General features: G+C 48.3%; 1 protein-coding gene across 1 annotated transcript in view; it reads left to right on the top strand.

Moving 5' to 3' along the window:
• Positions 1-26037, top strand: part of SPA17 (sperm autoantigenic protein 17) — a 382615-nt gene that overhangs the window by 243043 nt on the left and 113535 nt on the right. Inside the window, exon 5 of the mRNA XM_069614536.1 lies at positions 25171-25292. Within this exon, the coding sequence (XP_069470637.1) occupies positions 25171-25292 (122 nt within the window). The remainder of the gene's footprint in view (positions 1-25170; positions 25293-26037) is intronic.

Genomic DNA, 26037 nt, shown 5'->3' with positions numbered 1-26037 from the left:
AGATCGCTGTGAGCAGAACCAGAGATCCACACCAGAGAACCAGTACCAGAAACCGCCCAGAAGTCCAGTCCATCCTGTTGACCAGATCCGTGACGAGGCCCATTCCTTCCAAAATTAGGAGTGAGTACCCAGCTAGAACTGTGCAGAACCCATCTCTTAGCTTAAATTAATCTGATTCAAAACATTTGAACCTGTCCAGAACTGCATCATAGAATCGTGTGTCCCTTCTCCGATTTTAAACCTGTAAAAGTGTCATTTTGCCATTTTGAATCATCATTTCATTTCTGAAAAACCACCTTCATAAAATTGTCTGTATCTCTTGAACCGTTTGTGCTAGAAGCGGGATTTAACTTTCATGTTATAGCTAAGATTCTAGGCTTTCCAACGAACCCAGAACCGACTTTCTACTCATTATACTTTTTCCGTGATTGCGCTCGACGCACTTGGAAAAAGTGCCGCAATTTGCGATTTGGCTCAAATTTCTTTACTTGTCAAAATAGCAGCTTCTTGCTTTCCTTTGCTGAAATTCGTTTGCAACCTGACAATCATTCATAGAGCATTGCTAAAGTAATCCTGAACTAATTTAAAGTAGCTCTCACTCACCCTGAACCTCTAGAGGGAATAGCATTTTAAGCATATTTTCCCTTCTTTGCATACCACATTTAAAGTACTTTGCCTGTGTTTAAAATCATCCCTGTTTCTCTAAGCTTGCTAGGGGGGGGGACTGAATTCGGATGGTACTGTGATTGTATTCCTGAAGACTGTGTGTGTTACTTCCATCTCCTTACATTGCATAGGGGGGGAGTGAATTGTCAGAGAAAAAGTAATCATATTATCTTTTGCTGAAATCATATCAAATTATTTCTGTGTTGCATTCTGTCCCACCTTGCATTTCCTTGAACCATATAACGCATTCTCTGCTACCTTAGTCCTCTGTTCTTATTCAGAAGTAACCAAGAACTGTGCTACTGTAGGATTACCTATTGCTGATTACTGCTCATATTCACAAGTGTGCTATCAATTATCAATTTATTTATAAAAGTGTGATATATATCTATTGTTTAATTTTTCAAATAAACCTTTTTAATTTGCAAAACAAACCTACTTCTTGGCTCAGTGGGGTCAGGGGGATTCTAAGAGAGGGGCGTTATACAAGGGTTAATCATCCAGATGATAACTCGTCATAAAAATATATAAATAAGGGCTTCCCTTGAGCAATCCCAGACAAGGCACTGACTTAGTGGGAATACTTGATTGGAGTCATTAACAGCTATTACTGCCACATTACCGCTCCACCCACACCCAAGTTTGGGGGGAAACCCAGCAGATTCACCTCCAGCTCAGAGCTGGAGATAAATCTGATAACTTCTACCAATTTCTGGTGCAATTACTGCAGCAAAATTACAGTACAGGTACCCCCCTTATCACTACGGTATGCATGCACAAGCGCTGCTTCTCTTATTGGATACAAACCTGGAGTCAAGCATGCTGTACCTTCCTCTTTGAAAGCAATCGACATGTGGAGTCTGCTGAGAAGATCTATACCCAAAAGATTTGCTGGGGAATCTGTGCAATACAACAATGGAGCAGATATATTTTGTGTACCTACCTTAATACGTAGATCCTCAGTGTAAGGAACTGACAGGATAGCCCCTGTGTGGCCATTGTTTTGCCTGACTAGGGCAACTCATCTTCCTTGATGCAAGATTTCACAGCCCCTGTATCAACCATAAATGAAAACGTTTGGTCATCTAACTGTACACCTACCGGTGTTCCTCTCCCAGACCGGCAGTAACAGACAGGACTTCAAACATCAGAGATCCCTTTACGGCTGTCCTAATCCTGGTACATATTGGCACTGGGGAGCGGGAAAGGATTCCCTCAAAAGCTTTCTCCAGTGTGGTGAGGGGCCATTCCTTTTGAGCTGGGGTAAAGGATTTTTCTCCCATGCCTGTACCAGTGTCTGTGCTGGCACAGTCGATTGAAACTTATAGGTCTGTGCAGCCCTAGATGCCAGGTTCTGTTCAACCAGTTACTTCTGTGATTGCACAGAACCTGGGGCATATGACATGGTCAGGGATTGCATTTTATGGGCACCGATGTTAAAATACTGTGGCCTCTTCCGACAATCTCGTGCCACGTGTCCCATGCATCCACACAACCAACACTGGATCCCATACAACCCTCCATAGTTATTTCCTATTGGCCCGTTAAACCAGGACCCCATTCCTCCAAACCTGCCAAATGACCCACCTCCTTGTGCAAATCCTCCCCTACCCTTCAGAAACTCTCATTTGCCTTTGACCGGGAGCATATCCATCCAACCTTGTCTCATACCTGATTCCATATGTCCCTGCTACCCTGATTGTCCCTGCTGTCCCTCTGTTGAGCAGGTTACTACTCACCCCTTCCAGACAAGTCTTTGCTAGCTTTTTCTGAACAAGCTTGACCTCTGCCTTTTGTGTCTGCTCTTTCCTCTCCTTTCCTTCTTTTGCCTCCTTTGGCAAAAAGGCACAATATGTGTTTGAATTTCCAGCCATCCCTTGGCCTCCTTCCCTTCTACTTTTTCCAGATCATGCTGCACTTCTTTAGGAAGTGTCTATTTTAGCATATTGTAAAAAATTACCACATTCTTATCCCATGCTTCTCCCGTCTCTGCCCTCCACATCTCCTGAATTAACTGGATATGTGTGACAGGATTGTCATTTAACTTCATTGTTTTGGCCAAAATAGAATTTATATCGGGCCTGTCAGGGTACAAAACCTGCAGGGCCCCCATACCTGTGCACTGTAATTTTTTAATGCAGCTCCATCGTGGGTGTTTGTATCTAACTGAACTCCCGGATACCCTGCTTGCCTCCAAAGCTCATCTGACCGTTCCCCCATTAGAACCATGAATATGCTTTTCATGTCTCCTATGGCCAATCTGGCACTGGCAGTGTGTTTCTCTAATACATAAATCCATGTCCCGCCCCTGCAGTGAGGGAAGGGAGTGTCTTCTTTAAAATAAAATGATTACATTATTCCAGTCCATGTGTGACCCGGGACATAATACGCCCTTCTGGAGCAATGGAAACTGAGTCACCCCGCCTTTCCCCTGCTGATCACTACGGCCATGCGAGTTCCACTACATGTCCTAAGACTCCATGGTGTACTCTGTCGCTGCTACTGGAGCGGGAGTTGGGACTTCTAAACCCTGCTTTTCCTGCTCAACATCACTCGCATTCATCCTCGTCTCCTACTCCTATTACCGCATCCCCTGATACTTCTATGGGCACGGGAGCATACTTAACACTACCGTAGTGTGCTGGCTCCCATTCACCTTGCTCAAATCGTGTACCCATAGCGACACTTTCGTCCTCAAGATCTACATTGAGCTCCTTGATGACTGACTTATCCAATCTAACAAGAACTTGTCCATTCCTCCACCTTCCTTCTTCTATGCCCTTTACCTTCCTATTCACTTCTTCCCACTCTTCACTCCTCTGCTGTCGTAACAGCACTACCTCTTCCTCTGCTAGCCTCCATGTTTCTTCCAATATTTCCCGCTCCTGCGTCTCCACTGCCATTCGCAGCCTATCTATCCTACCACTAGAAGGCACAGTCTCCCCTTTTTCGCTCATTCTCAACTGTGCATCTAGTCTTCTGGTTGCCAGCCTCCCTCTCGCTCCTCCACCCTTAATCTCTCTGCTAACCTATCAGTCGGGGGACTTATTCCCATTCCACTATCCATTCTCAACCTCTCTGCGGCCCTAACTATTGAAGGAGTTACACATCCACTTTCCACAGTATTCCATCTGTTAGGAATCGTAGCTGATGAAGCTGTTACCTGTGTCCATCTAGCTAACCACTGGAGCGTGCCCTGGAGGTAGGTAGGTTCAAACTCAAGGTGTGTATTCTGTTCTGTGGGCGATAAAGAATAGCACCCATATGGGGCAGTGCCGAAGGAATTCCAGCACCCTCCATTTTTTTTGGCCTTTCCTCTGAGAATTTAACATTGTGGGCCTCCCTGCCCTTTTCATACACCCTCTATTGCTCTATGATATTCAAACGATTCTCTAACTTTGAACCCTTAACCCTAGTGACTAAGAAAGTATACAGGTTTTCCAATATCCCTTATCATAGGTCCCCTCATTTGGCCAAGAATTGAGCATTTTACCCTTGTTTTCCGCAGCCATTCTTCCTTTTTTTATTTTCTATAAGCTTTATTTATGGCTGACAAGTGCAGGATGACTACCGAACTGGTACAAATTATAAGCAAGTACAATACATCATGTTAGAATTGCATTATCGATCCAAGGTCCGCGACATAATGTTCAACTATGCATGTTGTGCTTGCACGAGCAGTGATATCTGTAGTGTTCATACCACAGAAGTTGTGGTCGGGTCATCCCTCGAACAAAGCGAGTCATAATCCGATGAGTCTGGGGTCGGTTTTAAATATCGCCTCAGGGGGGCCCATAAATCCATCGGTCTTCAGGTGGCTGTAATACTCTTGACGTATGCCTCCTCAGTTTTCCGTACATATATTAAATCTTTCAGCCATGCCTGCCTAGTAGGTGGGGCTCTAGCCTTCCAGGCCTGGAGAATATTCCTCTTGGCGACCCTGCCACTGCAGAGTCATCGTATTTTGATTGGGACCTTCAAGAAGTCTCCCAGTAGGTCCTTCAGCGGGGTGGCAGGGATATGGAGACCAATTATATCACTCACAGTTTCGGCCACCTCACCCCAAAACTGTTTAATTGGGGGACAGTCCCAATACATGAGTTAGCCGCATGAGCCTGGCACTTGGGGCAAATTGGCTTCAGAGAGGGGTCGAATTTTGGCTATTTTGATGGGTGTGATGTGTAAATGGTTTAGGCCCTCATTACAAGTTAGGCGGCTATTAGCACCATGGTCCATGCCGGATTCCGCCATGGTGGATGGCGGAATTACCGCCCCATTCCAAGGTGAGTGGGGCGGTAATTCCCCATTCACCATTTGCCCTTCCCCATTCCCATTTTTGCCCCATAGGGCATAATGGAGATGGGGAAGGCGCTAATTACGGCACCGTAAATTACGGTGCCGTTATTAGCACCAAGGTCGCTTAGCGCCTTGGACTTTAACGCCTGCAAATATAATATAATATATGTACCAGAATATTCTTCATGAGGAAGAAATTGCCATTAATCATTCTATCCGTAGACTTCTATTGTGCCAATGCATTTCGGAATATAACATCCTTCATCAGGGCAAGTCTGATTTCGGTGAGTAATGGCGGAAACTATTTTCCGGAGTGCAAGCTGCTTCCACCAAGTGCGGAAAGCAGGTGCCTATGTGGAGAACGAAGCGGAGGAGTTCTCCCTGTGCTTACTGAAAGCAGACTGTCTTCGTTGCTTCCTCATGAAGAATATTCTGGTGGCTAATTGCCACCTCTTTGTATAAAATAAATACTTTTCACTTGATGGAAAACCACCATTTGACTTTCATATTTCATTAAGAATTGGAACTAAAGGATTCACATTGAGCAGAACTACAATTACTATAGAACCCAATTTGGGACTCCAGAGAGCGGCTGTATGGTTGGGTCTTCACCTAATCTTTGCTCCTTGTTGTCTCAGTTTAGCTGCCATACCCTCTATGGTGAGTGCAAATATGAGTGGGGACAGCGGGCAGCCTTGTCGGGTGCCCCTTTCCAGTATAAAGCTATACGATAGGGACTTATTTGTTCTAACCATGGCCCTTGGGGCCTTGTATAACAGACGAATGTAGCTAGTGAACACCGGGCAAAATCCCATTTTGTCTAGTATGGCATACATGTAATTCCAGGAAACTGAGTCAAATGCTTTTTCAGCATCCAGAGTGACCACTATAGTGTTAGCGTTTGGGTCCATTTGCAATGTGATGGTGAACCACCTACGGAGGTTCAACGCAGTAGATCGGTTGGGAATAAATCCTGATTGGTCCGGGTGGATTAGTTTATTCATATATAATATGAGACGGTTTACCTTGGCATCCACATTGATTAGAGATAGAGGGCGATAGGACATGGGTTGTTGAGGCGGTTTATGCGGTTTGAGGAGAACCGTCATTATTGCTTCCCTCATGGAGTTGGATAGTGTTCCTTTTCCCAAGGCTTCTTCCCAGATCTTCAGTAGTTTGGGGGCAAGTTTTGCTTTAAATGTCTTGTATAGGTCGACCGGGATACCGTCGGAACCAGGGGCATTGCCCGCTGTCATGATTCCTACCCCCGGTCATCCGGATCAAGCCCATCAGCCCCGGGAGCAGGCATCCAGATATTTAATAAAACCCCAGCAGCCCTGGCTGGGGGCTGTCTTGGTTCAGTCCTGGCGCCTTAGGCGCCAGGCTCATAATAGAAATCAATCCTGGCGCTATAGGCGCCAGGCTCATAGTCTTTACTTACCTCATGCAGACCATGCTGCAAATGAATCCAAGCCAACGTGAGGCCTGGATGGGACTATTTTACTACAGGGACTATTTTTTTACTCGGGTGTGGTTCTAGGGACTTCTTACCTGGAACTACTTTGGAGGCTATTTAAACCACGCCCGAACAGCAGCACATGCTTCGTGTTATTCTGCATCCAGCAGCGTAACGCTCACCGTGCCTGCAGTCAGCATCCAGTCTTCAGCCACGCCCATCTCGAATCCAGAGCTCCTAACAATAGAAGAAAGAAGAAGGAAAGGTTAGAAAACAGATACTATTTCAATCCTTACCTGAATTCCGGATCCATCACGTCTTCGAACTTGAAAAGGACATTATTCTACACGCGTCGCATCACCAGCTGCAGTGCTGCGCCATACTCACCATTCCTCACAGCATTTTTCGATCCGGCGCAGCCTCCATTTTCTCCGCCGGATTCCACCATCTAGGGGACAAAAGAAACATAAGGTGAGCCGAAAAAGCCAACAAATACAACCTCTCCACCATAGACTTACTTGATTAACAACCGGAGGCATTATTCTGTAACAAACCGCAACTTCTTACGCCGCTCCTGTAAGGAGAGAGAAACCAGCAATTTAAACACACGCATCTTTTTCTGGACAGTGTTGGGTAATACAGATTCTTACCTGAACACCATCAGCTGCCACAAGACAATCTTCCCTTGGACCCAGCTGCAACATAAGAAAGGAATGTACAAGAGTGAACATCGGACATATTGAACTCTTTGAACTTTATACTTACGGGTTCTCGGCTGGAACCTCGGAGTCAATATTCATCCGGAACTCTTCCAACGCCTTCAAACCAGTGAAGTAACTGGTATCTACGCGCCTCTGCATTCTACGCAGGATGGAGAGCTCATCATTTACAAACATAAGGTGAGCTTACTGAAAGTGAATCGGTGGTGATTAGTGGGGAGAACAGTGGGGTGCCATTACTAGAATCCACGGGTGGCTAAATCCCTTTCTCCACTTGCAGGAGAATACTTCTACGGGTCAAGCAGACGAGGTTAGGCGGTGCAGCCCAGTCTGACATCTCTGCACTACGCTTCACGTTGGAGGGGGTCGCAGCTGTCCGGGTCCGATCGACGTCCCTGTGGGAGCCAGGTGAGCTTAACACCACTTGCAGTTCCGTGATGGCACGCTCTATCTCCTCAGTGGTTAGGGGGAGATCCAGATTGGCCTGCCCCGTGTTGTCCAATCTGGGCAGGGGGAATTAATCCATATATTCATGTAGCTCCTCTGGGGATGAGGTATCTGTATTAGTGTATAGTTTATTATAGAATTTACGGAAAACCTCATTGATAGCCCCTGCTTTAGTTTGTACAATCCCTTCGGGGTCCATTATGCTTATTATGTGCCTCATCCCTTGCTCAGCTTTGATGAGGTTAGCCATTGTTCGGCCAGCTTTGTTCCCTTCGCCGCATCTCCTGGGTCTTGTGGGTTGTATCACATAATATAGTTGGCGCTCAGCTAGCGACCTGAATTTTGTCAGTTGTTCGGATATTTTTTGTAAGTGGTCTTCACTTTTGCTAAGGGCGTGGGCGATCTCCAGCTCTCTCAGTACTTTTTCGGAACAGTCCAACTCCCTTCTGATTTCCTTCAGTGCACCATGGGTCAGTGACATCAGTTGTCCCCGTAGCCATAGTTTGTAGGTTTCCCATATCGTTGCCTGAGATTTAACAGAGCCTGCATTACGTTCAAAGAAGTCTATTATCTCAGTTCGGAGTGGTTCTATCATCGCGTCCTATTTTAGTAACGCAGGGGCCATCCTCCAGTTGCGGGTGTTATATTTTCCTGTGGATGGTGTCAGTTCGACGAGGACTGGGTAATGATCTGACAAAGTACAAGGAAATATTACGCAGTCACTCACATCAGAGATAAGGTCCGGGGAGCACGGCCAATAGTCTATATGTGAGCAGGAACCATGCACACTGGAGTAGAAAGTGTATTCCTTCTCCTGAGGATGTAGTTCTCTCCATGCATCCGCAAGGGGAAGTAGAGACATGGTTTGGAGTATAGTCAAAGCAGATTTGGTGTGGCCTCTGATCCCACCGGGGGTTCTATCGAGGTCCAGGTCAAAGATTGTGTTGAGGTCACCCCCCATGTATCATTGGCTTGTCCTACTGGTGATAGCAGAGTCAGATAGAAGTTCGGCGTGTCAATATTAGGGCCAAAGGTATTAATCACCATTTCTCCAGCATGGGGTCTGGCATGGATTCACATGCTCATGAATATTCCCCGTCGTCAGGCTGGGAATCCTCGGTAAAGAGAAAATCAGTATCAGTTTTGTTTCTGATCTGTCTTTCGTAGTAGTAACCAATCACTGGTCTCTGCGTCATACTGACCACAGCCAATGACTGCCCTCTACCTAAGCCCCGCCTCTGGCAGCCATCTTCAGATTTTTACCGCACGTTCAAGTGTTGGGATCCTCGTGCTATTGCTCTTGAGCGTTAGTGCTATTTTTCACATTTTTTCTCAAAAAAATTCTCTTTTTTCGGTCAAAAAAGACTCAAGCTCCACCGTTTCTTCATCCGATTAACGGGGACCCGTGTCGGATTCGTCTTCGCCCCTCAAGGGTGAAGATTTAGTCGAGCCACGCTTTTGGAGGACTCCAAAAGTTTCTCAGGCCCATCTCGGACATGGCCCAGGAGAAGGGAAGCTCGACGCCCGGAAAGCTGTTCAGGGTCTGCCCTGGATGCCAGCTTCAGAATGTCTTTGAGGAGGACGAACACTCCCTTTTGTCTTTACTGCCTACATGAGCACAAGACGCACATGGAGAAGGACTGTGCGTTTTGCGGCAATATGTCGGAGCGGACCATGAAGGACCGCCATCAACGTCTCGCCAACTGGCTGGAAGGGAAGAGCCCGTCAGGCGAGAAGAAGAAGAAGTCTGAGCGGTCTTCTAAGACCTTTGAGGGCGCCCCGGCGACGGGGGTCCAACAGAAGGCCAAGCACCGCAAGTCCGCTGGCACCGGGAGCGCCGAACGGTCGGGCTCTACGGGCGCCAGGCAGGGCACATCCTCCCCGGTGCCATCAACCACGAGCCAACGCTCTGGCTCGGGTAAGAGGAAGGCCGAGCACCCGGCGAAGCTCCTGGAGAGATCCCGGTCGAGCTCGAAGGCCCCATTGGAGGGGGAGCGAGGCGGTGACCCTCCCCCCCCCCCAAGGAGAAGGCGGTGAGTGCACCTAAGGTGTTGAAAGCCTTAATCCATCCGGCCAAGGCCTCTATTGAGACAGTCACGGCTGCCCTGGCTCAACCTGTGGAGGCTACACCAGTGGTGGCGACCTCGAGGCCCAGAGTCTCCCTGCCACCGCGGAGGGAGTCCTCTTTCATGCCCATCGACAGGACCCCAGTGAAACCTCCGACGGAGAAGAAAAAGGGGGGGCAGGAGGTCGTCGTGGACCGCCCGTCAGACTCCCCTCAACCAGTGCCGCAAGACAACTCGGCAGCCATTTTGTTGGCTATACAGTCCTTATGCTCGGAGATAAGGACGAGACTGCCATTACCACCAACGGAGGAACCGCTCCCGACGGGGGACCCGGAGCCAGGCCCTTCTGGGAGCCCTCCCCCCTAAGAGAAGAAGGATTCATCCTCCACCTCCTTTTCAGCCATCGCGCCCTGTTCAGCCCTCCTCCCAGTCCATGACACGTGGGGATGATACGGGGACTGACACGGCCGCGACGGGTACAGACGACAAGGTTTACGACGAGGATCTCCCGTCGTCACCTCCCACCCGGGCTTCCCCGCCCGACGAGATTGAATCGTTTCACTCCATGATCGCCAGGGCATCCAAGCTTTTCCAGCTCTGCCCGGAAGAGAAGAAGAAGGAAGGTTTCCTTTATCAACGGCGCGAGGCCAAGAGGAAGACGGTCCTCGCTGTACCTCTACTGGACGATATTTGGGATGAGGGCCTCGCCCTCCTCAAGAACCCATCCACGACGCCGGCTAGAAGGGATCGGTACGAGAAGAAGTACCGGGTTCCAGTCGTGGCCCCCTTGTGCCTTCGGGCACAGCCGACCCCGCACTCGGTCGTCTCCGCGGCGGCCAGGAAGAAAGCAGGTGGGGGCGCGGCCTCTACGTCGACCTCCCCGCCGGACGGCGAGGGAAAGAAATTACACGATGGGACGCAGTCATCTCGTCGGCAGCGACGACGATTAAGGCGGCCAACGCCTTGGCTATCGTAGCCCACTACGACAGGGAGTTGTGGTACAAACTGGCCCCCCTGCTGGACTTCCTACCAGACGACAAGAGGGCGGAAGCCCTAGAGATCTTGCAGGAAGGAGAGGTGGCGTCGGACCACGCCATAACGATTGCGACGGACATCGCTGACACTGGATTTCGCCAGTTGGGCAACGGCGTGTGCCTTAGGCGGCGTGGATGGCTCAAGGCTACTGACTTCCATCAGGACGTGCAGACCAGAGTCTTGGACATGCCGTTCGACGGAAACAACCTGTTTGGGAAAACAGTGGATGATTCCCTTCAAGCCATCAAGGCGGAGAAGGCCCTGGCTCTTGGGGTTCTCCAGCAACGGCGGCCGCCCTTTCGGAGCGGCGGAGGCAAACAGGGTGCCTCCAAAGGTGCCAGCGGCGGATTTTCCACCTACCGTCAAGCGGCCCGTTCGTCGTCACAGGAAGCTTACAGGGGACAAGGCAAGTCAGGCGGACCCCGCCATCGTCGCCAAGGAGGACAAGGCGGCAAAGGCTCGTCGAAGCATGACTGAACCGGCCGTGGGGTCGGGCCCCCACCGAAGCACCCTGGTGGGAGGCTGGCTTGCGAGCTTCGTCAGCGTGTGGGAGTCCATCTCCACCGACCGTTGGGTGCTGGACGCCCTAGCTCAGGGTCACGCGCTCGAGTTTCTAAAGAGGTGCCCGCGCGTCCCCCCTATGGCCAGGAAAGAACATCACGTCCCTCAACTTCTCTTGGAGGTAAAGGCGATGCTCAAGAAGGGCGCCATCGAGCTCGTCCCAAAGAGGCTTCGGGGCTCCGGAGTTTACTCAAGATACTTCCTCGTGAAGAAGACGGGAGGATGGCGCCCCATCCTGGACCTACGACGACTGAACAAATTCATCAAGGCACAGAAGTTCCGGATGGTCACCCTCCAACACGTCCTGGGTCAACTGGAGGAGGGCGATTTCCTGTCGTCGTTGGATTTGGAGGATGCCTACTTCCATATTCCCATCCAAAAGGGACACCGAAAGTTTCTCAGGTTCGTGGTCCAAGGGCGTCACTACCAGTTCAGAGCCCTTCCCTTCGGATTGAGGTCGGCACCCAGGGTGTTCACCAAGTGCCTCGCACCGGTGGCGGCGCAGCTGTGCCGAGAGGGGATCCACGTCTACCCCTACCTGGACGACTGGCTCATCCGAGCAAAGACGAAGGAGCTCGCCGTGGAGCACACGGCAGGGACCGTCCAACTACTCACGGACCTGGGATTCTCCATAAACTACGCCAAGTCCCACCTGGTGCCCACGCAAGACGCACTGTTTCTGGGAGCAAAGCTCGACACAGTGTCGCTTTTGGCCTCTCCGTCGGAGGAAAGGACGAGGGCCATCTTGGGCAAGGTGCAGCACATGCTGGTTGCGGACGCGGCCAGGGTGAGGTCCATCAAGTCCCTCCTTGGAATGATGTCTTCTTGCATTTATCTCATCCGCCTGTGCAGGCTCCGGATGCGCCCGTTGCAGGAGTTCCTGGACGCGCGCTGGATCCAGATGATGGGCAGCTTCGAGGAGAGGATTACACTCGAGAGTTTCCGACGAGCGATCCGGTGGTGGGGCACCCGCGTGCATCTGATGGCGGGCATGGACTTCCAGACCCCCGGCCACCAGGAGACAGTGACCACGGATGCCTCCCTGGAAGGGTGGGGAGCGCACACCGAAAATCTGCACGCGAGAGGCCTTTGGCTTCCGACAGAGAAGTCCCTCCATATCAACGTCCTGGAGCTCCGTGCAGTGTTTTGGGCCCTCAGGTCCTTTCTTCCATCCCTCAAGGGCAAGGTGGTGAGGATCTTCACCGACAACACCACCACCATGTTCTACATCAGGAAGCAGGGGGGAACCAGGTCCCCAGCCCTGTCCAAGGAGGCGCAGGATCTGTGGCATTGGGCCGTCGCCCAAGGGATGTTTCTGGTGCCGTTTCATCTGGCAGGGATAAAAAACACCATCGCCGACTCGCTCAGCAGAGAGCTGCGCTTGTGCCACGAGTGGGAACTACGACAGGATCTAGTGGACCGCCTCTTCCGACGGTGGGGCACATGAATCAAGCTGCCAGTGGACGCGGATCTTCTCTCCAGGGAAGGAGGCGCCATCCTCCATCACGACCCGAAGTCACTGAACTTGCAGGCCTGGCTCCTGCAGCGTTAGAGTTTGGAGGATACGACATACCGGCCGACTGCAGAGAGGTTCTTGCAAAGGCCAGGGGGTCCTCAACTCTTAAATGCTATGGACACAAATGGAAGAGGTTCTCTGTCTGGTGCCACGCACAGAAGATTAACCCTCTATGGATTACGGCTCCCCAGGTACTGCCGTACCTTCTGACGCTGGCCAAGGCTGGACTGGCGCACGCATCCATCAAGATTCATCTTGCTGCGATCTCCCGATACACCAGAACCACGGGGCGGACGTCTTTGTGGTCTCATCGTCTGGTGAAAGAATTCATGAAGGGACTGTTCAGATCATTCCCGCCGGTGAAGGCTCCGGCCCCGGCGTGGGAGCTCAACGTGGTGCTGACCAAGCTCATGGGACCTCCGTTCGAGCCTCTGCACTCGGCTCCGTTGAAGTTCTTGTCATGGAAAACAGCGTTTCTTGTGGCCATCACCTCCGCACGAAGAGTGGGAGAGATCCAGGCCCTTTCCTGCAAGCCCCCGTACTTGACTTTTCACGACACGAGGGTAGTTCTCAGGACGCACCCCTCCTTCATGCCCAAGGTACCGTCGGACTTCCACCTCAACGAACCCTTGGTGTTGCCTGTTTTCTTCCGGTCGCCTTCGTCGCTGGCCGAAAGGACTTTGCACTCGCTGGATGTAGCTAGAGCGCTGAAGTTTTACGTGGACCGCACAAAGTGTTTTCGGAAGACGTCACAACTTTTTGTGAACTTTGGACCTGTCAATCAGGGAAAGGCTCTCTCAAAGGCCTCCATTTCCAGATGGCTCTCCGGCTGTATCATGTTCTGTCATCGGTTGGCAAACCGACCGTTGCCTTGCCTTCCGAGAGCCCATTCCACCAGAGCGATCGCAGCTAACACGGCGTTCCTATCTGGTGTGCCCTTGCTGGACATCTGCAGGGCTGCTACGTGGAGGTCGACGCACACCTTCACGAAATTCTACTGCGTCGATCGGGATTCCAGGGAGGAGTCCAGGGTCGGCCAAGCAGTGCTGCGCAATCTGTTCGCCTAAGGTGAGCCTGGTGAGTTTGATGTAACGCTTAATGTTGAGCCTTTGCCACCTCCCGTGGTTGTGCATGTGTGTACTGCTATGTATTCTTTATTCATGAGCATGTGAATCCATGCCAGACCCCATGCTGGAGAAGGAAAAAGTTACTTACCTGTAACTGTTGTTCTCCAGCATCGGTCTGGCATGGATTCACATGCGAACCCTCCCGCCTACCCCTCTGCGCTCTTCACTTGGTTATACTGCCACTTCACGTGCTACCAAATCTGAAGATGACTGCCAGAGGCGGGGCTAAGTTAGAGGGAAGTCATTGGCTGTGGTCAGTATGACGCAGAGACCAGTGATTGGTTACTACTACGAAAGACAGATCAGAAACGAAACTGATAATGATTTTTTTTTTACCGAGGATTCCCAGCCTGACGACGGGGAATATTCATGAGCATGTGAATCCATGCCAGACCCATGCTGGAGAACAACAGTTATAGGTAAGTAACTTGTTCCTTTTTCTCTATTTTGCAATGTCCCCCAGATGATTACATAGCGGCCCTCATCATCTATTTCGGTCTTGGATAACTGAAAATTGATTTGCCTATGCACCGCTGTGAAGACCACTCTGGCTTGCGAGGAGTATTTTGTGGCAAATTTCATGGGGCCCCAGCTAAGGGCAAACGCATCGGCGACCCTCCCAGGACGTGGGTCTCCTGCAGTAAACGGATATCGATTTTGTGTCTGTTGACATAGCTCAGCAATTTCCTCGCCTTGTTCGGATGAACCAGACCCCTGACATTCCATGTTAGGGGTCTAATCCCCTGTACCATCCCTGGTGAGGCCATAGATGGTATGTTGTATCCGCAGCATTGATGATGGACTTAGAAATGGATCTTGTGTGGGCTCTGCACTTGTCAGCTTTCTTTTTTCCAACCAGCTTCTCCCTTTTCGTTCTCCCTTTTCCAGCTTCTCCCTTTTCTCCCTTTTCGTTTCTTTAACTGCTTCCACGTTGTTAGACTTACAACGTGGAAGCTTATAGTAAACTTTAAGTAACTTTCCCCCTCATCAGTTAGGCAACTAGCCTCCCCCCCCCCACCCCTCCATCCCTCACTATCCCCCAAATTGGACAATGTAGCAATTTGGAACAACTTCAACATTTAAAACGTTGGATAGCCCTGTGTGGGTGCCTCTGAACAAGCCAGGCTGCCTTGAGGGCCACTGTATGGTTTAGTAGCAGAACAAAGACTACATTAGGTGCTGTGGCTTCTTCAGGCACTAGGATACAGTCAAGTGTTTGAGCTGGTAGACTGGGTATTCCTGTCTGGAGGCAGGGGGATATTTTGCTCTGTATATCCCATCGCTCCTTCGGGAGATTCAAAGAAATGTACCTTTCCGGAGTGTTGCAAGCGGAGCCTGGCTGGGAAGAGCATGGCGTCGTCCGTGCCCTGAGCGCTCTCTTCACCTGGTCAAATGAGCGACGAGCTGATTGTACCCTACTGGAGAAGTCAGGATATATATGAAGCCTGGCAGAGTCGTAGGACAATGTTTCCCTTCTCCCTGGATAGTCTTAGTATTCAGTCTCTGTCATGATAATTGAGGATACAAGCAATTACTGTCTGTGGTGGTGCCCCCGGTTTCGGGGGAGGGGCCTGGGACCTGTGGGCTCTCTCAATCAAGAGTTGTTGGGAGAATTGAGCATCTGGGAGGACAGTTCAGATCACTTCTTCTAGGAAGACCTCCATTGGGATGTTAAGAGGCTTTTCCGCCAGACCGACTACTCTTATATTATTTCGGCGTAATCTTGATTCCAGATCGTTGCATCTAGTCGCATTTAGTCTAGACCCGTTTAAGGTTTCTCTTGATTTCTTCAATGTCCTTGCCGTGCTTGGTCAATACATCTTCTAGATCACCTATCCTGGTCTCTGCCTCCGTGACCCTAGTGTTTGTGTTATAAATTTGCTTCGATGGAGGATATCGTACTACCTATATCATCCAGCCTGCTATTAACGTCTGCAAACCCAGCCTGTAGTGCTGTCATATAAGGATCAGAGTTGCCACCGGTGGGGGTTTGAACACATGAAGGTATTGCTTGTGTCACTTCACTTCTTTCCTCCATATTTGGGCTGGTGTAGGCAACAATGGGGCCTTTCTTGCCACCCCTGTGGCCCCAGGGCATACCTGGGCAGTTGTGGACCGCAGGGAGGTTAGTCTGAACCACAGCCGGTTTGTCCCTTTAAGTGTGGAGTGTTATATTGCACACCACTGCGTATGCCTGCCTGGGGGCCCTCCCTGTCTTGGTTCTCTGCCAGATCCCTTAAGTATGACTGCCTCTGATCATCTCTGGCGGGGGGGACCAGGAAGCCGGTGTGTTGTTCGGAGTAGTGGCCGCTGGCTCACACTAGGCTATTAACAGTTTTCGGTGCCGGAAGGTAAGCACACTTTAAGCGTGGCCGCGCCGCCCTGACAGTGTTTCATGTAGTGATTAGCCAGGCCACCCTAGAGGGGCCCTATGTGCAGGCCTCAGAGGAGCGTCCACCCACTCCGCTGCCAGGTCTCTGCCAGTGATGTTGGTTATGGTGTTATTAATCCGGGGGCACATCAAGGGGTTGCCCTCAACGGCTATCGTGGTGAGAGTCACTGCACAGTTGTTATGGGCGTTACAATCGTTCAATTGCTAACGGGCAGGTTTGGCACACTCCGCAGGGTCCCGCACGCCGAGGATGTGTGCTTTATTGTGAGGAAAGGCAGAGTCTGGTGGCGGGTCATCCACACCCTGCATGGTATATCAGCAGTTCAGTGCCCATGAGAGTGTTTAGACAGCGTTGGGTGGGAGCCTGTATAAATCTTACTTTAGGGCCGTAGGGAGCAGGAGCCTCCTGTCATGAGCCTTCGTCCCCCCCCCAACAAGGCCCGGCTGTATTCCGCGCTCCGGAGCACTATTGCGCCCCGAGCCAGAATACGGGGTTCAGCGCAAACTGGTGGCAGTACAGGAATGGCGGGTATGTGCTGTTCGCAGTGCGTATGTTGTGGTTGTCAATATCCAGCGGACTCTCCTCGACCCAGGCACCCTGGCCGCTCGCACACAGCGCACACGGCAGGTGCTGGGGAGGGGGGTCTGTATGCACACAGCTGCCAGGGGAAGTATTCCGGAGCCCAGCTCCTCCTCGGCAGTCTTCCGCCAGCACCCTCGTCACCACCTCCAAGTTCCCCCTCCGCTGGACCGCCTCCTCCGGTGCCCTAGTACCAATGGACAGCGGTGGAAGGGGCCGCCGGGCTCGGGCAGGAGTCTCACCTATGCGGGTGGGCAAAGCTGTACAGAGGGTGGGGGATGGGCGGTGCAGCACGGTCCGGGTCCTCTGGGTCCACCTTGCCAAACAGTCAATGTCATGTTTCTCCGGAACCACAGGGTGTACAAAGGTGCAAAGAGAGCCCTGGGTGCCCGGTGAAATCAGCTACCAGGTTCCGAGTAGATCGCTCTTCCAATCTTTCTCGTTCTGCAGGATAGTTAAGAAGGATTTTTGACTACAGCGCAGCTACACACTCGGGCGGCCATACTTGTTGGCGTCCCAAAGCGCCCCCCCTTCCGCAGCCATTCTTGATCATACTTTTAAATGTTTAGCTTATAGCCAGGAAGTACCTGACACAAGTGAGTCAATGGAGTCTCCATACTCCAACCCAATCTAACCAAAACAATTTAACTTCAAAGTAAATTACTTAAAACACAGAAGCCGAACCAGCGGCACAACATTTTAACCCAAGGAACCCCCTTTTTCCCCTTCCCAGCTTCTTAATCTGCCCCACAATCACTAGCCACATTCGCTTTCACCACAATCACCTTGCTTAGATATTCACTTTAATTATATTTCTCACTCTTAGACTAAAGACAGCATATCATCAAAAAACCACAACATGGGCAAAATCTCTGAGATATCTACTTCACTCGAGCACAGAAGGAGCGCAATGATTTCACTACAACACTGTTGCTCTTGCTCTCTTCATTACTAGTACAGCATTTTCTTCTACAATAGCATCTTTCCCTGAGTACAGGAATACTCTTCACTACTTCAACTAACCAAGAAAAGCAAGGCAAGGGCTCCATTCGCACAGTCAATACAGAATGAAGGGTGCCAAGGGTATACTCCAGAAAGGTATCTACATGTGAACTTAATACAAGATGCCACCTCACCCGTAGACGAGGGCTCCAGACGAGCAAACTGAAGGGTATCAGGGCAAACCTCATGATAGACGTGCTGGTGGGGGATACCACCTCACACCTCTAAAATAAACAAAATAGGTAAACATATATATAAAGGACTTCCGACAGAAAACAGTTAATTCATTACTCCAAAGCACTCACCCTTTCAATCCATGTAACCTCGCCTACCTCCACACATGCATGCCTACCTTACCCTTATCAAACCCCTTAAATCAAAGAAACAAAACTCTTTTTCCCTATTACACCCCTGCTTTACCCGCCAAAAGTGCACCCACATGGAAATGAACCCCGAAGCACTTTGAAGTGGTGCTACTTCAATTCTCCCTGCACAGCTGTACTACGGTACCACACCTCCGAGGAACAGAAAGGCCTCTAACCAATATGGTGTCTGTAGACCTCTTTTTCCACTGTACACCTAAGACTGGTCCCCATAGAGAATCGCTTTAGCCGAGTTGTGTGTATAGGAAGCCCCCTATGTCTCTGAAGGCCTGGAGCCCACCCAGGGACACCAAATATGCAGATGGGCCTCTAATAACCTTAACCCTAAGTAGGCCCACCACTTAAGATGCGAGTACACGTTTGTCCGTAAACAAGTTTATTATACAATCAGCCAAGAGTGGCTAGATGACGCTGTAGAGTCTCCTTGAACCACACAGGTTGACACATTTTATACATTTTCTAACAGTAAAAACCCTTCCACATATTTTATTAAAAATCATTCCCCCACATCTAATTGGTCAAACCTATTCAAAATAAATCTAATCTCCTTTAATCCTCACTCTCATTGGGCACGTTTATTTAACTACTGAAAGTGAGCGTCCCCAAAAAAGGCATTTAAACTCTGCAATGGGAGTCAATAATGGACACACCCCAGCAGGGAATGAGACCAAGACCAAGTGCGGGTGAAGTATAAAAGGCTTTATCTAAATCAATATAGGGCATGCAGAGGACTCTGCAAACTCCGAGAGCACTCTGCCAGATAATAGAAAGGCATTCATATTTATTACAAAAACACGTAATTGGTGAGGTAAGATATAGGGGGCACATAGTCGTGGGGATTGGGTGGTGAAGACTAGCTACTATGTACGATGTAGGTGCGGTGCTCCATGATTGGCGGAGATCCACGTGGTGGCAGCGCGGGGTGCTCGGGTCAGCTGGGCTCATCGGGGTGGAGTATCAGGTCACGAGCTGTTCGAGTTGATTCATCGCAGCTGCACTAACATTTTGCCCTTGTGGCCACACATACTCATTCATTACTGACTTCTACTTCAATCTGTCATATGAATCCTACAAGTTGTTAATCTAACATCACAAAGGAAATGGCATGTAACTCTGGGTCTTCTCAATACATCATCATAAAGTCATTGTTAACAGAGAGGGGCAGGTTCATGAGCCCAGGTGTCTTATCTGGGGGCATGAGTCGGGGTACCCTTTATCATTCTACTTTGTTAGATGTAGTAAGAGACATTTTTATAGTGCGTTAGTACAAGAGTGAGTAACTGTGACCATGGCCAATCGAGGTTGGGATGAACTAAAATACCAGTGGGTCAGGGGGGCGCATAGCTGGTACATCAAAAGGTAGTGGCATGTGGGGCCTTGTTACTCATAATTCTTCTAACCAGAGCATGGAGGTACAGTGATTTTATGGTGACGTCGGGTGGCAGGGGAAGGTAAATACCTTGTGCGGGTTCAGCAGGAAAGAAAGCAAGGAGGTGTAGCTGTGTTATTCTAACATTAATAAACCAGAAACCTTCAATCCCCAGCCAGGCCTTGGAGGGAGGAGAGTGGGGGCCGAGTACGCGGCTTTCCAGGGGAACGGGGAGATGGCCTTGTAACTTCTCGCACATCTACGTTATAGGGTTGCATGCACATCATTATAAAATGAAAAACTGAGGTAGGCCAGTGCAATCGCATGGATATATATATATATATATATATCAACAATCATGTGAGCTTATGAACACTATTTGTATTACACTTTTTCATATTTCATAGGTACTGTATTTGCAGAATCAATTAAAGGATTTGTTAACATCACGTCATTCATAGTTTTGCATTTGGGTGCGGGGACATATGGGAAAAGCTAGCACAGGGCGTAAGGTACTTGAGGCTATTTCATCCTCCTTGCAAATGGCTTAGCAGCATGGATAAAACTGGGAGACACACATGGGCTTAACGTTCATGTCTGATACTTCAAACGGGGAACAGGGTTGGGAGTTATTCACAACATATATTATAGATGCAGGGGTCTGCGAGGAGACGGGACAAGATTTATAGAGGCAGCTTTGTTTTTCTCAGACCCCAGCTTAAGGTCCGGTCACCGTCAGGTCAATGATGTACTGCGGAAGGTGAAAGATACAGTGTTTGTACTGTTACTTGTTCGCGCCTAGTTGCTCGTGAGAACAGGTGTTCAGCTGAGCCGCCATGGGGAGGAAGGTGAGGGCAGTGCTGGTTCGCTGTGCGCGTTCGGGTGGGGGAGAGCTGCAGCCCTGCAGGCCGCTTGTGCCACTGAGGCCTAGATTGTTGTACTCAAAATGGAGTCTACGTGTATCACAAAATGGAGTCTGTATCATGCTACAGGGTGAGCCGTGCAGACTCATGCGTCGGCCCGCAGCCATCCCACATCCCAGGCGCTTAGATGGCTTTCTGTGAGTCATAAACCCCCACGTAGGTGAGAAATGTAGGGGGAAGGGGGGTCATAAAAACCTTTCCTCCCATACATTACCATCAACAGCTCATATTCGTAGAACACCCCTTTTCTGGGATTCTTCTGTTGTAGGTCATGACATTGTCACATAGTTACACATTAAAACACAAATAATTGATTATAAATTCCAGCTGACCTTGGGTCTCTAACCGCGGACGTGATGCACATGGTTTGCAAGGAAAGTAATTCTATGCGGAGGGGGAGAAATAACAAGTTACCTTTGAACTGGCAATAAATATCTTACCCGGCCAGACTTGCTGGCGTCCTTATTTCATGCTAAGCTGCACGACTACCAGTTCAAGATGCATGATCTCTGGAGAAACTGACCAAAACCCATGAAGAATTTGTCAACACTTAAATCGCCCTTTGCACTGAGTTTCTTGCTGGGTCACAAACAGATGGCCAGACTTCTCTAGACAATGAATAGTAGGTTCCCGTGTACTTAAAAAGATTGCATCTCCTTTCCACAATTGTGCTAAACCATATAAACCCTGAGTCTGCCTGTGGTGGCCATCTGATATTGTCACAGGTGCTCGCTGGACTTTATCAGCCTTCAACCTTGCTAAAACAGCTTTCCCAGTCACACAGAGGCCATTCAGTCAGTTCAGGCTCCTGGGCCTTGCACAATTCCAAACTTATGAGAGGACTTAGCAGAATACAAATCTGTATATTCATTATGTACCCCAACTGTCCCAAAACACATTTCCCTCAATACCCCCATGTATAAATGTCGGTGCATGTATGTTCAAGACTACGTGTCCTCTCAGTGATTTCCCCATTGCAAATCTCCTTTCACGCATGCGCATATGAAGCTCCTCGCTGCTCAACTTCTAAGCGTTGCGTGGGACACCACACTGCATTTATATATCCTCAGCGGTTTTTACTTTTTTCTTGTTGCGTGCATGCAAATCTAAATGTATCACCTTAAACACAAAGTAACACTAAAAGTAATTTGTATCCCATTCCCATTAACTACACTAGATACATGTTAAATTGCACATTGTGTCAACTTCGCCATTCCCCCAGCCACCAATATGGCGCTCGCAATGTGAACCCCGCTTTCTCATTGGGACCTTTTACTGACCTGTGAGGGCTCAGAAATGTGTGACGCACGAAGGTAAAGTGTTCTCATTATTTGCCATTTATTAGATAAAAAGGGGTGAGATAAATGTATATCTTTCCTTATCCTAATGAGGATGTCCTTACCTAGCAAACTAAACTAAAGAAAGATGACCTAGTGTCCAAAGAGTCTCTGACCCTCACACTAATACATACAACAAAATAACACAAGGAATATTTGGCTCTCTTCAATTCAACACAACAGTGTAAAAGCTAAAACGTCTAGGTTTTAGAGAGTACTCTTAGTGACCAGGGTTGAGTTCCCTTACCCTGGATGAATGCAGGAATATCCTTGGAAAGGTTCTGATTCAACAAAGTTCTGTTCAGCTCAACACAAAAGATCTTTTTCTTCCAATGCGACCTTCCCCTGAGTAAAGTACATGTTTCTTTCAAAAACACTTGTTCCAAAAAAACAAAGCAATTTTTGTCCTCCACAATATCCTTCTTGGTAAGGCAAATGTCTATCTCACAAAAGACAAGTTCATAAACCAAGGCAACTGTTTTCCTCCAGATGCAAAGCAATTATCAGCAGATCACACTTGTTCTTCAAATGGAATACTTTTGTCAGGATAACACAGCAACTACCTCTGTTGATGCAACAGTTTGTCAAAATGATGATCAAAGTAATTTTTTTAATTTTTTTATTTTGGTTGGCTGAATGATATCAACCTTACAAAATTATTCACAGAGAGTATTCACATTACAGTGATCATTTGTCAATTTTAACAATTAAAATTTAGAAAACAATTAGAATTTCAACATCAACAAAAGTTCATCAGTGCACATTACCAAAACAATACCAAAATCACATTCCTGATGAAAACTAGAGCTCCATGTATTCAGCGTAAAGCATTGTAAATGGCAAATTATAACTCACAGTACACAGGGAGGAATAACTGCATTGACAAATTGGACTAGTGCAATTTGAATAGAGGCTTTAGCATTAGTCAATGTATAAGCCCATATTTCCTCACTGGATCGAGGCAGAGCAAGAGGACTACACATCTTAAACAATTGTTTCCGTGTTTCCAACAAAGCTTGACAATCAACAACCAGATGACGCAATGTTTCAATCTATCCAACATCCTTACAATACCGACAATAGAAGTAATATGTTTTTTCACCCACCCCTTTTTCCCACAAACACACCGTTTCAAAATATCTTCTTTCCTGGTACACTCGCCTGCCAGGACTAACTACTGTTGATCCCTTTCCTGGTTTAATCGCCTGCCAGGATGAAAACCCCTACAACTACAATTGATCTTAGTGTCAATATTTGCTCCACGATTCTCCACATGCTTATCCCATGTGAGGGGGACTGAACAATGGCTTCCTCTTTTTATAGTCTCTTGACTCTTGGCAATGTGGGTTACAGGCAACCCTACAGATAAGGGGTGTATCGACCACTTTCACTCCCATAATATAGGCAAGTACACCCCCCCAAAAAAATAGGGAGCAAAAATACTCCCAACAAACAATAGGAAACCGGCACTTTGGACCGTTTGCCTCTGCTTTCAGCCACACAGCACCATGGATATGTTTGGACAGGTAGTGTATGTAGTTCCAGAGAAAGGAACTACTATTATTACTGCCTGATACACAGAAGTAAACCTGTATCTTTTAATGTGCATGAATAGCTAGGTATAAAGAAATTATTATTACAAAACATTTTGTTTTCCAGTTACCCGCATATAAAATACTCCCATCTGGAATCAGACTTACTTTTTTACTCTGTGAAAAATCATTTTACTCAGCACTTTAAAAAATAGGGAGTAACACATTCCTACATTAAACTTTTATCTGGAGCACTGGTTACAGGATTCCCTCTGTTGATGTCCCATAATTGTCACCTCTGTATTACTTTATTTATTCAGTATTCAAAATGATCATTTACTGTTAAATGCCCTGCTCTAAGTGCTTCGGGGTCACCTTTTGTTTCAGGCCAACTCACCGGTCTTCTTCAGCGTCACTACTTCACTGTCTGCTGCTGCAACAGAACTCCTGTGTCCTACCCGCTCCGTTGCAAGCTCACGCATAAATTCAGCAGACTGCACGGCCCTTCTCCGGACCTCTGCCAACTCTGTTGGTCCTCTGCGTCCTCTCGCACACTGAAGCGCCACACATTGGATTGGCAGCACGTCTCCCCTTCAGTTGTGCTTCTCTTGCCAACTCTGCGTCCTGCCGCGCGCACTCTGCAGTGTCGCAGGCTTTCACTTATTGCATCAGCATTAGCTGGCAGGCACTCTTTCTTCCGCTTCTGCAGCAATCTCAGAACTCTAGACTGCCTTTACCTCAGTTACTCCTTCTGTGTCTCTCCTCGGCTTCAATTAATTCCTGAATTTAAATGTCCCGCCCGGATGCCTTGCTCTACAACAACTAGATCACACATTCTGGTCAATAGCACCTTTGACCCTTACTAACTCTGGGCCCCTCTTCCTCATCCCAGTGCCACAGGCATTATGGATCTTGAGGTCCATAATGGATTGCATAGCACTTACATTGGTTTGCTCTAGGGTCAGGATCAGGAAATGGCTGCCTTGCCCATGCCACATGAGAGGAGGCCCATACCAGGGTTTCAGTGATGATCTCACTAGATTCATTACAGACCACCGCAACATTAGTCATCCTGTGGTTTTTGCTGCATTTGTTTTCAGATGTCGGAGCCGTGCATGCATCCCCAATAAATCTCAGTTTTCATAAAGGTAGATCTTCTGTGACAATCTCTCATTAATGCCTCCCGATTTTATGGCATGAAGGACGAAAACCTGGTAGATGGAGTACTTGGTTTGTTAGCACTGGCTATTTCAGCTGTTTCCACCTGACCACTTTCCTGCGTACTTGTGGACCAATCGGACCAAAGCCATTTCACACAGCAAAACCCTGAGTTTAAAGAATTGAAGCGAGGGCCTGAGTTTAAAGAATTGAAGCAAGAGCGTGTGCATACAACATGCCATTCCACTCGACTAGGTTCCACCCTTAGACTTGACCCACAAGTAATTTTCTCTGCATCTCGGAAAACCCTGCACGTGCCCAATGCTGTTTCTAAAATAAAACGTTTTGTGGCGAGCAAAAAAAGGCCTTTTCCCACAGGCAAGGGCGTTTAGGTACCAATACACATCACAATAATACATGTGTTTCAGTCTACGCTTGCGGTACATTTTGTTTTATTTTTAATGTAGACCTAACGGTAGTGTTTACAGTTGTCATTGCCAAGATATGCTATGAAATATATTTTCAGGAGCCATAGTTTTACTATGTGTATTTTCCATCACATGTATATTTTGTTACGTTACGTTTGGTGTTTCTTTGTTTCCTAGGATACATGCCCTGTTGAGAGTGAAGTAAACCAAGATGTTGCTGCTATAGTAATCCAGTCTTATACGAGGGGCTTCCTAGCAAGACAGAAAGTGAAGCAAATGAAATTAGACCAAGACACAACGTAAGTAACACACGTCATTTGCCTATACAGCATTGTAAGTAAGCCTGCCAGTGTTTTATTACACAAGGTAACACATAAGACATATTGAAGGGCCTGTATTTTATGTCCATGGCAAGAGCACAGATGTATAGATTTAGCGATTGTTTCATTAATTTTTTTTTTAAAGTAATCATGCATTACATTTTCGGGCAAATCTTTAATATTGCTGTGCATTTTTCAAAAATCTCGCACTTCGTAATTTCTCTCCCTTCCCGCTGTGTCTTTTCGCTCTCTCGCTAACTTTCACTTTTCTAGTATCACATGCCACCTTTTTGGGAACTCGCTCAATTGCATTGGAGCTCATGTTGCCCTGTGCGTAATTTGGCGGCCCATTACATTTACACTGTAACAGAAGCTGGTCCCCACTGCCAAAATGACATAATTTGCACTGCAAAAATAAAGGGCAAAAGGCAGAGTACAAGCGTGTACACCGCCTTTTGCCTTTCACATTTGCACTCTGCAGTGCAAAGTGAGTAAATGTTACGCGGCATCTCCAGCATTCACGTGGGCATGAAAATCCATGCCGAGGCATTTGTATAGTGAATAGGAAGGGAGTAGCAGAAATGCAAGTTGCTTTCCGCCCTCCTCTTCGCTGTGCAAATCCTGCAAAAGGATCCGGGCGTGAATGCAAGGCGTTAAAGGCATACTAATGGATTTTTTTACATTCACGTTACAGCTCAATTGAACATGAGCCTCATTGTGTCTA

The sequence above is a fragment of the Ambystoma mexicanum genome, chromosome 9 (genome assembly GCF_040938575.1).
Source record: "Ambystoma mexicanum isolate Mex_15411 chromosome 9, UKY_AmexF1_1, whole genome shotgun sequence".
NCBI classification, from domain to species: domain Eukaryota; kingdom Metazoa; phylum Chordata; class Amphibia; order Caudata; family Ambystomatidae; genus Ambystoma; species Ambystoma mexicanum.
This window is presented reverse-complemented; position numbering and strand designations above follow the sequence as displayed.